The sequence below is a fragment of the Corvus brachyrhynchos genome, unplaced genomic scaffold (assembly GCF_000691975.1).
Source record: "Corvus brachyrhynchos isolate BGI_N302 unplaced genomic scaffold, ASM69197v1 scaffold90, whole genome shotgun sequence".
Classification (NCBI taxonomy): Eukaryota; Metazoa; Chordata; class Aves; order Passeriformes; family Corvidae; genus Corvus; species Corvus brachyrhynchos.
Genome location: NW_008236932.1, coordinates 3,375,540 through 3,387,197, shown reverse-complemented (window position 1 = coordinate 3,387,197; position 11,658 = coordinate 3,375,540). Strand labels below are relative to the sequence as shown.

General features: G+C 44.3%; 1 protein-coding gene across 2 annotated transcripts in view; it reads right to left on the bottom strand.

Moving 5' to 3' along the window:
• Window positions 1-5,625: 5,625 nt before the first annotated feature.
• Window positions 5,626-11,658, bottom strand: part of TRIM36 (tripartite motif containing 36) — a 21,582-nt gene continuing 15,549 nt past the window's right edge. The window contains exons 8-10 of one of the 2 annotated variants that reach the window (XM_008629158.2): window positions 11,018-11,311; window positions 10,449-10,746; window positions 5,626-6,812 (exon numbers count right to left, since the gene is read on the bottom strand). In XM_008629158.2, the coding sequence (XP_008627380.2) occupies window positions 6,458-6,812; window positions 10,449-10,746; window positions 11,018-11,311 (947 nt within the window). In that variant the 3' untranslated portion in view covers window positions 5,626-6,457. The remainder of the gene's footprint in view (window positions 6,813-10,448; window positions 10,747-11,017; window positions 11,312-11,658) is intronic. The other variant, XM_008629157.2, reaches the window with a different exon arrangement.

Here is an 11,658-nt window from a genome sequence, read left to right as displayed (position 1 = left end):
CAGCAGGCGAGCTCGGACAAAAAGGGAAATCCCACCTTTCCGTGCCGTTTAAATATGTAAATTGTGAGAAGCGTCATTAGTCTAAAAGACTGTCCATCAACTCAGGTTCAACCCAATACACCCCAGGTACCAGTACAGGTCAAGGGCTGACCTACTGGAGAGCAGCTCTGTGGAGAAGGATCTGGGAATCTTTGTGTATGACAAGCTGACCATGAGCCAGCAGTGCCCTTGTGGCCTGGAGAGCTAACGGGATCCTGGGCTGCATCTGGAAGAGCATTGCCAGCAGGTGGATAGGGAGGTGATCCTGCCCCTCTACTCAGCCCTAGTCAGGCCACATCTGGAATGCTGTGTCCAGTTCTGGGCTCCTCAGTACAAGACAAGGAGCTAATGGATTTTTTTTTAAGCCACAAAGATGATAAAGGGTCTGGAGCATTTCTCTCACAAGGAGAGACTGCGGGAGCTGGGCCTGTTTAGTTCAGAGTAGAGAAGACTGAGGGGGGACCTCATAAATACAAGTATCTCAAATGTGAATGCCAAGAAGATGGTCCCAGACTCCTTTCAGTGGGGCCCTGTGACAGGACAAGGAATAATGGCCATAAAATCAAACAAGAAGTTCCGTGTCAACATGAGGAAGAACTTGAGCGTGGGAAAGCAGTGGAACAATGCTGCCAAGGGAGGTTGTGGAGTCTCCATCACTGGACACATTTAAAACCCACCTGGATACACTCCCGTTTTCCCTGCCTCTAGGTGAATGTCCTGGTTCTGCCCAGGGCAGAGTTAAGTTTTGCAGCAGCCAGAAGGGGCACAGCCAGGTTATTCTATACCAGCTCACACCCTGCACAGAGGGGCACAGGATTTTTCACCAAGGTGTACAGGGTGTGCCCTCAGGTGGCGCTGGGTTCCATGTGCTGAGTAATCCTATGTCAATTATTCACCTGTCTGGTACACTCTGTTATTAGTATTGCTGTTGTTGTCATTTTCTTATTTCATTGCTGTTTCTAGTAAATTCTCCTTATCTCAACCCGTGATCTTTACCTCTTTGTGCCTCCAGTCCTCCTCTCCATCCTGCAACAGTGGGGAAGGAAGGGAGAAAAGCAGCACATGTACGTGTGTTTCCGTGGAAACATTTTTTTGAGGAATACGGTTCCTAAACTGTGACCCTGCCTAGGTAGGAGTGTTGGACTAGATGGTCTCCAGAGGTCCCTTCCCACCTTAGCTATTCTGTGATTCTGTGAAAATTCAGCAGAATACTGCTCTTGGTGTCAATACTCCTGCTTTCCCAGGAGTGTCAGCCTGCCTCTGCGAAAGCATACACGTCCATATATATTGGCTGCTTTACCTGCACTGGCACAGCCCACAGGGGATTCCCTGTGAATACAGCCTCTGTTGCTTGCAGGTGCACACACAGCTGGCCTGAAGGCAGCAACCACCAGAAGCTGGAACTTTAAAGCGTCCTGCCAACAACAGCATCAGCAAATGTAAACATTGAATGAAACAAAGGAATGCAGATTCAAGCAGTAGCACCAATTTTCAGAATTGCAGAGTAAAGCAGGTCCACCCAGCCTGAGGTCCTCCAGTAGAGCTGTTCAGGTTGGAGAGCACCATCTGCTTCCTCTGTTAGGGAACAGATAGTTTCCCTTGAAAATGCCCAAGAGCCAAGTTCATTCTGGATGCACATTTTCCTTCCCTGACTAGGGAGGGAGGCTCAGGCAGTCAAGTTCCTAACACTAGCATCTTAAGTAAATGCCTGGCAATCAGTCCAAACTACTCCTAAAATCACAGGTACTGGTATATGTGCACACTTGAGAACCAAAGCAGTGCTTTCTCCTCACAAGTCACCTATTTTCATGTATTGTATGAAAAATTATTTCAACCAGGGTCCTCCAGAGCTGGGATGTAATAATGTGAATGACTAAGATATAGTATTTCAGCTTTTATTAAAAAAAAAACAAGACATCACTTTTACATTTCAGAGTATTTTCAAACAAGGCCTTTCTGTTAAAGCTTTAGGTATCTAAAAAGTGTCTACATGATTCACACCTGCATGAAGCTTTGCAAGTCACACCATAGTCACCAAACAACTATATTGCACAAAGATCCACACAATACCACACCATTTTTAGCTTAGTCTACATTGTAAAGTGCTGTTTCATAGGGAGAAACTTGAAAAAATAATTATCTGGATAGGCAAGTACTGCTGAACTGTACCTCTGAAAGTTGATGCTTCCATGGTAGCGGAAAAAATATCACAGCGTGTTGTCAGTGCCTCTGACAGTGTGTTTTTTATTTAATAAGCTGAAGTAAGCACCAAAGAGTACTGTCTGGAATGCATACTAAGTATTCAAGTAACACCAAAAGCCAAATCAATTTTTAAACTCAGAATGTGATAAATACAAGCAAATATATCAAAAGGTAGATAAATGTTTAAAGTAGCATCAGTTTCTGTCCAGTAGAGTAAGTAATTGCATAGCAGAACACATCTTAAATGAATTTGAAACTCTAGTAGAAAAAAGCCCCTAAATTTTTAATTTCTGTAGTCTCAAACCAATAATCTTTTTAGATTAATGAGTCTTGAGACACTGTCTTCATATCTGCAACAGAGTTTTCCATTTACAAATATTTCCATAAAGTAACAAAAGGTCTGGTGATACCAGTACAGATGCTTATAAAAAAATCTAAATGTGGAAACGTGGAGTGCTAACCATGACATAAACCCTCTAATCTAGACCAGTTTCTGAAACAAACCAGTTTTTGTTTCATCAAAAATGAAACATTTGTCTACGGAAGGAGATTTGGTCTGGAAAAAAACCCGCAAAGTTCAGCCCTACAATCTACAGCTTTAAGCTGGTACTTGGTTTGGTAGATGAACTGACCATTGCCAGTTATAGAAGGGGAGAAGTCACAGCTACTGAAGTGAGAATCCTTTCTCCTGGGTCTGTCTGACTGCTGTGCTGACACAAGCAAGATCATGACTCACCTACTCAACAGAGTATACTGATGTAAGAGTTTTCAGTGCTTGACTTGTGGTTTAATAAATATTGGACAGGGGGGGAAAAAGTAGAAGGAACAAAAAAATCTTAACAGCAGAGGGAACTGCTGAGTCTCACTACAACTTAGTTAGCTCCAAGACCTCGAAAAGCAAACAAAAAAAAGGTCATGTTCATGTTACCAATGAAGCTACTCAGGAATATCCAAGTCTAGAAGTGACTGAAGAGCTGAAGAAGGCCCTTAGAACTTAGTGACTAGGTAAACAAGCATTATCAACATAAACAAATGCAAAACAGCACACAGGTGGGGAAAACCCTACATGCACAGGTAACCATCAGGACTGCATGAAACACTGCAGAAGAAGCTTCATCATCACCCTAGTATTGGGTGTCAAACAAAAAAAGGCAAATATGGCTTTAGGACTACAGAAAGAAGGAGAACACAAAACTTTGTCATCCTTCACAGCAACAGGGTGTCTTATGGACAGACTGTTCAGTCAGCCTCAACAGGAGAGAAGAGAGCAATGGCTTCAATCCAGCAAGAGGGAAGATGAAAGGGAGGAAATGATAGAAATGAAAGACTATGATGATAACCATCTAAAAGAGAATAAATTAGCAAAAGGCTAACTAGTAAGGGACAATTTGCCTTTACTCCTGCAGGAGAAAAGGCCAAAGATACCCCCTACTTCATACCTGCTGCTGGGACATCAAAGTGTTTCTCACACAACTCACACTGAATCTGTGGAGTGCACCTCCACACAGCCTTATCAAGACAGAAACATTTGCAGGTGAGATCCAGACAAGAAGTTGCTCTTGCTGGGCCTTTCTAGCCCCAAAAGGGCTGTCATATTCATGCTGGCACAGACAACCATTTTAGACCGTTTTTTCCAACAGTGGTACAGTCAGAGGCTTAGGAGAGAAGACACTGGGAGGGGTGGACTCCAGGTCAGATCAGTACAACAGTTCAGACAGCAAAGCCCACAAAAGTTTTGCATTATGACCTACATTCACTTAACTGTTACTGTGATTTTCAGGTCCCATTTCACAGCTCTACAGCTGTTTACATGTACTTAGTAAGCATACTTCACACACATTCGTCAAGATGCAACACTATCCCCAAATTAGAAAGCATATCCCCAAATTAGAAAGCATATCCCCAAATTAGAAAGCACCAAGTACTCATTAGAAACATCCTTCACTTTAGATTCTTATTTTTCCACAAGTCAACGGTGCACACACCCTACTTTTTTTTTATACACAGGTTTCTGTAAAGAGAGGCAGTCCACTTCCATTCCCAGGAAGATCATGTAACAGATCCTCCTGGAAGACAGGTCAAAACTTACGGAAGACAAGAAAGTGATCAGGGACAGCCAAATAAGCTCACAAAGGGCAAACACTGCCTGACTCACCTAGTGGTCTTCTGCAACCAAGTGACTGCACCAGTAGATAAGCGAAGAGATAAAGAGATACCATGTACATGGACTTCTGTAAGGCCTTTTACAGGATCCCCCACAGCATTCTTACCTGTCAACTTGAAAGAGAAGGGCTGAATTGGATGGACTGTTCAGTGAATAAGGAATTGGCTGGATAGCTACACCCAAAGAATCACAGTCAACAGCTCAATGTCCAAGAAGAAACCAGTAATGAGTGGTGTTCCTCAAGGGTCTGTACTGGTAACAGTGTTGATGTGGATCTCATGAGGTTGCCCAAGAGTGAGCACAAGGTCCTGTACCTGGATCCAAGTAATCCCCACTATCAATACAGACTGGGGGATGGAGAGCAGCTCTGCAGAGAAGGACTTGGGCATCCTGGTGAATGAAAAATTGGCCATGAACCAGCAGTGTGTATTTGCAGCACAGAAAGCATCCTGAGCTGCCCAGTGGCCACCAGGGCAAGGGAGATGATTCTCCCACTCTGCTCTATCAAGACCCCACCTGGAATACTGTGTTCGGCTCTGGGGCCCCCAGTACAGAGGAGAGGCACAAAAACTGTCAGAGGGCTGGAACACCTCTCCTGTGAAGACATGTTGTGAGAGATGGAGTTGTTCAGCCTGGAGAAGAGAAGGCTCCAGAGAGGCCTTATTATGGCCTTTTAATACATGAAAAGGATTTAAAAGAAAGATGGGGAGAGAGAGACTTTTGACCAAGGCCTGGAGAGACAGGACAAAGGGCAGTGATTTTAAACTAAAAAAAGTTAGATTTAGATTGGATACAAGGAAGAAATTTCTAACAGTAAGAGTGGTGAGACACTGGAGAAGGTTTCCCAGAGAAGCTGTGGATGCCCCATACCTGGAAGTGTTCAAGGTCAGGTTCGATGCAGCTTTGAGCAACCTGGTCTAGTGGAAGGGGTCCCTTCCCATGACAAGGGGGGTTTGAAATGGATGGTCTTTAAAGGTCCCTTCCAACTCAAGCTGTTCTGTGGTTCTATGATTCTGTGAAAAACTACTATGTGATACAGTTTTTAGCATTAGAGGAACTGAAATTTGAAGGGAGACATCCTTTAAGGCAGAAATTAGGTCTCAAAACTTAACCAGTGCATTTTTAATATTCTTACTAAGAAAAATCTAAGCTGCTACTAGATAAAAAAAATTAACCTATAAAAGCAAGTATTAAAAGAAATACCTGATTTTTTTTTGAAATTCACATATGATTACTCATGTCAGTAACTCATTTGCTTTTGCCTAAATACCAGGTACTATTAATCACACATGCAAACATTTCTGATTTTTGACTCCAAAATCTGACATTTAAGGTACAATTGCACTTTCTTTTTGATAGCTTATAGTAAAAGCCTGAAGAATAAAGATACTTACCATTATGCCACCAACTATATGACACTGAGTGTCAGAACTTGAGTTTTAACTTACAATCACATTAAGGGTATACAACATGCAATCAGATTCAAGTTTACCCTCATCATTCCAAGTATAACTTAAACGTTCAACACCATTTCTAGTTTCTTCCTCTTTTATATTGTATTTTCTTAAATGCTGTTTTGTGCTGAAAGGCCCAACTGGTGGTCAGGGGTTAACTGGAAAGCATTTGACCCCATAGAGGCATTCAGGCAGATTTCTTAAAAGGAGAATGGCAATCCCCCACTGTCAGCTTTGACTTCATTAAATACAGAGCTGACTGTGTAAGGATTTAAGTTAAATACAAGGCAGATTTCTACCCCGAAGAGTAAATTTTGGTTGCTAGTCCTGAAGAGTAAATTTTGGTTGCTAGTCAGACTTCTTCCCTGCTTCCCCCAGGAAAAGAAGGCTGTAGAGAACAGCATTGCACAGATCACAAGAAAGGCATGAGAATTCCTCTGGTTCAGGAAGTGCCTGGACCATCTATTTTAAAAAATCACATGCCAGAGGCTTGTGAGCAACACGCAGTAGAATATAATTTATCAGGACTGAAAACTAAGGTAGAACTCTTCTGCTTTCATTTTTCATCTCGGAACAGCAACGGGAAGAGATTACTGCACTAGATGTCGTCGTGGTACTCCCTGTACTTGGCTGTGACAGCTTCCTCAAGATGCACTGCTGCACCGCCCATCAAAGCAAATGCTGGGTACATTATGCCAGAGCAATCCACCTCACATTCATACAGGCACTTCATATGGCCTGCATCGTAAAACCCTACCCTGCCTTTGTCACAGTCAAGGCAAATGCCCAAGCATGACGGCAGGGGAAGGATTCTGCTTGCTGGATCCTTGGGAGCAGCAGGTGTAGCAGGGATAAAGAACTTCTTCATGCCTAAGGTGACCAGTGTGCAAGGCTGCGATGAGTCAAAGAAGGCGTCTTCACTCCCACTGTCATGACCGCTGTCTTGCTCATATCTGGAACAGAAAAAAAACCATGTGCTTTTGTCAAATTATTAAGTGGGATCGGTGATGTGAACTGGAGAAAACATTTTTGTAAGATAGGCAACACCACATGATCACCCAAAAAAAACTTGTGTGGTAAAAAAAAATCATAGAATCATAGAATATCCTGAATTAGAAGGAAACCACAAAAAACATCAAAGTCCAAGTCCTGGCCCTGCACAGGACAACCCAAAGAGTCACATCACGTGCCTGAGAGCATTGTCCAAATGCCTCTTGAGCTCTGTCAGGCTTGGTGCTGTGACCACTTCCCTGAGGAACCTGCTCCAGTGCCCAACTACCCTCTGGGTGAAGAAACTTTTCCTAATATCCAGCCTAAGCCTCCCATGACAAAATTTTGTGTCATTCCCTTGGGTCCTGTCAATGGTCACCACAGAGAAAGGATCAGTGTATGCCTCTCTGCTTCCCCTCAGTCTCCACCAGACTGCACAAGCCCAGTGACTTCTGTCACTCCTTCTGGGGTTTCCCCTCAAGGCCCTTCACCATCCTCGTGCCCTCCTTTGGACACTCTCTAACAGCTCAGTGGCTTTTCTGTGTTGTGGCACCCAGACCTGCCCCCAGCACTCGAGGTGAGGCCACCCCAGTGCAGAGCAGAGCGGGACAATCCCCTCCCTTGCCCGGCTGGTGATGCTGTGCCTGATGCACCCCAGGACACGGGTGGCTCTCCTGCCTGCCAGGGCACTGCTCACTCGTACTCACCTTGTCATTGACCAGGACACCCAGGTCCCTTTCCTGCACTCATTTCTGCTTTCCAGCCTCTCCTTCCCCAGTCTGTCTGTACATCCAGAGTTGCCCCATCCCAGGTGCAGAATCCAGCACTTTTCCTTGCTGGATTTCATACAGTTGGTGCCTGCCCAGTCTTCTCTCTTGTCAAGGTCTGTCTGCAGGGCCTCCCTGATCTCAAGGGAATCAACAGCTCCTCCCAGTTTTGTATTGTCTGTGAAGTCACTTAGTATCCCTTCCAGTCCTGTGTCCAAGCCATTTATGAAGATGCTGAAGAGCTCAGGGCTGAGGATGGAGCCCTGTGGAACCCCCCAAGTGACAGGTCACCAGTCTGGTGTTACCCCATTCACCACAACCCTTCGTGCCTGAAACATGAGCCAGTTGCTCACCTAACACGATGTGTTTAGCTGTGTGCTAGTCCTGAAGAGTAAATTTTGGTTGCTAGTCAGACTTCTTCCCTGCTTCCCCCAGGAAAAGAAGGCTGTAGAGAACAGCATCGCAAGAAAGGCATGAGAATTCCTCTGGTTCAGGAAGTGCCTGGACCATCTATTTTAAAAAATCACATGCCAGAGGCTTGTGAGCAACACGCAGGTAGAATATAATTTATCAGGACTGAAAACTAAGGTAGAACTCTTCTGCTTTCATTTTTCATCTCGGAACAGCAACGGGAAGATTACTGCACTAGATGTCGTCGTGGTACTCCCTGTACTTGGCTGTGACAGCTTCCTCAAGATGCACTGCTGCACCGCCCATCAAAGCAAATGCTGGGTACATTATGCCAGAGCTCTAGAAGATCTCTGCTCAGCCAAGCCAGCCTTCTGTCTCGCCTGCTTGACTTACAACATTTTGGAAGTGCCTGCTCCTGTGCCCTTAGGAGGTGATGCTTAAAAAGTGACCAGCACTGATGGACCTCAGCACCTTCAACAGTGATCTCCCAGAGGACTTTACTGACTAGCACCCTGAGCAGCCTGTTCTCCTCATGTCAAGAGCTGAGGTTTTGCTGGCACTTTTCCTCCTGACAATGGAAATTTTAAACTCAATCACTTTGTGGTTGCTGTGGCCAAGAGGGCCACTCATCTCCACTTTGCTCACGAGATCCTCTCTGTTGACAAGGAACAAATCAAAGAGGGCACTTTTCTCAGCTGGCTCCCCTAGTACCCATAACAAGAAGTTATCATCCAGATATTTTAGGACTCTTCTGGACCTGCTTGTACCATCTGTGTCATGCTCTCTGGCAAGCTGAAGTGCCCCACAAGGACACAGGTGGTTGATGTAGAGATATTCCTTAGTTTCTTAAAGAATAATTCATCAGTGTCATCATCATGTCAGGCTGGGTGGCCTATAGTACATTCCCACAATGACATCCACTTTCTTTGTCCCTTAATCCTTATCCAAAGGTTCTCAGCTGTGGCATTGCCAACTGCAGGCTCCATACATTCCAGACATTGTTACACACAATGCCACCCCCACCTCATCTGTCCTGCCTGTCCCAGGGCACTCCTGTCACAGGACTCATCCCACCGGGCTTTGCTTACACCAGTGGTACACACCTAAGCCAGGAAGGAAGATGCATTTAGTAGGTGGAGAAGACTCACTTCAGTCACTTCAAACCATTAGTAACAGCTGAACTCCAGTAAGGACAAGACCACAGAAGGGTATACTACAGAGTGGATGTATCTAAATGGACTTACGCTAGGCAATCATTAGTGAACCTACAAGTATAGTAAATTAGTTAATGTGAGAAGTAACTTAGCAAATATGACCAATCCTTACAGACAGGAACATGTCGTGTGAGTTCTCCATGACACTGCTGTGTTACAGTATCTTTAAAATTCAAAAATCGAAAGGTAGTGTTTTAATGGTTTAAGCTTTGGGGCTTTTTTAAGGTGCGCTCTCTGAAGACTTCCCTGAACAGTTTCCCAAATGGTTACTGAAGAGTGTGCAGATATATCTGGTCAGTCTGCATGCTTTTCCCCTCACCTCTGTCCCAGATAGAGACACATGGAGAAGCACACATTTTTCAGTACAGACATTCCCTACCTAGGATTTCAGTTTTGGCGTGCTTGTGGGGGCAGTTGTTTCTGTGTCAGCTAAAGTTTTGCAGATATCTATGTGGAGAAGGAAAAAGAAATCAGGAAATTTAGATCTAATTTCTCACTTTGCAAATTGCTCCATCTGGTTTTAAGCAGCTCGAGATTGTGCTGACACATTTTCCACGTGTTATACAGGAGGAAGCCAAACATTTGTTAAATTTCTGAGAAAGAGTCCCCAGGAGATAGCCTCCCTGCCTGCAGTTCCTACACACACCCAGGTTTGCTACAACTGTAATTGAGAGATGGAAATATTTTTACTGGTTTGTCCACTGCACTTTGGCTTGTGCTCAGTGGCACTCCAATACAGTATGTAAGCATGGAGCCTGGGGTAAGCCAGTGCCTTGGGATCCACTGTGGCACAAGCTACTGCAGAAAAATACAAATAAGTACAGTGAACGCAGTACTTCTGAAAGGCTGCCAAACCTTGTATGCTGAGGGAATTAAGGCAGAGTCTTGCTATTGATAATTAAGCATTGCTTCTATCTTACAACTTACACTTATTTTTAACCTTCTTGCTTTAACTGACATTCCTTGGCATCTATAGGAACCTGGCTTCTTTCCCAAAAAGAAAGAAAATAGGACTCTGGATAATCAGGACATCTTTCTGCTAACAGGAGGGGATGAACAGGACAACCTGCTTATACCATACAGTTCAAACTTCTCACTGGTGGTTAGGTTCACCTCATGTAGTGAGACCAGACTTGCTCTTAATTTACTTTTTTAAAAAGCCATCTCCTTATGTAAAACATGCATTAAGCAAGAGTCTGCAATTTACCTTGGACTGGTCACATCATGGGTATTGTGGAACAATTTCTGTATCTTGTTGCTAGGAACAACTCCCACTTTCACCAGGTATGAATAGGCTTCCACACGAAAAGCCCAGAAGTGCTTCCCTTTGGCAATCCCAGTGTCGCCAATGATGTAATCCAGGGTTGTGTAGCATCCAACCTGCAAGCGTTCAGATCCCAGTAGGAGAGGAAATCCTGCCCTACTTTCCACAGAGGTTCTTCTTGGGTTCAGCTGGAGATGCTCATTGTTGTACCCACATTTGTCATCAAAAAGAAAACTGAAAACTGAAAAACAGTATCCCAGAAAAATTCTTATTTATGTATTTGGCCTTCTGTGCTTATAAACTACATTTGAAGTCATACTGACATTAGAATTCCTCACTTTTAAAGGCTACTAGGAATGTCATGCAAGCTAACAGTCTCTGTATGTTACCTACTTAACCTTTAACAGTGATTCTAAACATTTATGCAACTGGTAACAGTGTAGGAGACATCTGGGAGCTACTGGAAACTACTTTCAGCTCTTAACACTGCCGGACATAAGAAAACCCCATACCTGGAGCTGGAGGAGTACGCAAAATAACTTCTCGGCTCCAAGGGCTACAGATAGACCCTTTGTATCCTCGAACTCTAAAGGCATAGCTGCTGTCGTCATCAAGATCAGATAATAATTTGCTCTTGCCACAAACTTCAGTCTTCTGCCATGTCACACTCTCATCTTCTCTATTAAGCTTATGGTACTCAAGAACATAGATATCAGCTGAATCTGTCTTCCCAGGGCATTCCCAACAGATCAGAGCTTTGTTGTACATTCTGCTCTGCTCTTCATTGATTTCTGGTATTTCTAGACCTGGAACACATGAGAAAAAAAAACATTGAAATTTATATACATGTTGTTTTGGAGTTAACCATACAACCTGTCCTGGGTAACCCAAAATGTTAGTGTATTCCACATCTATCTGTGCCCCTGGGATATTACAGCTGGTGGTGGGGTCTGAGGATGTGACCCAGGAAGAGGTGACTGGGCCGGGGAGATGGTCCCGAAAGGAATTGCCTTCCCTCAGCTGCTGGCAGGAGGGCCCTTGCAGAGACTGTCAGCTCTTTAGTGATATCAGCTCATGATTCCAGCTCAGCTCTGCAGGGCAGCCTCTAGGCCAAACCAGACCAGAGAGAGAGACGAGAGGCTCCCGTGGGCGG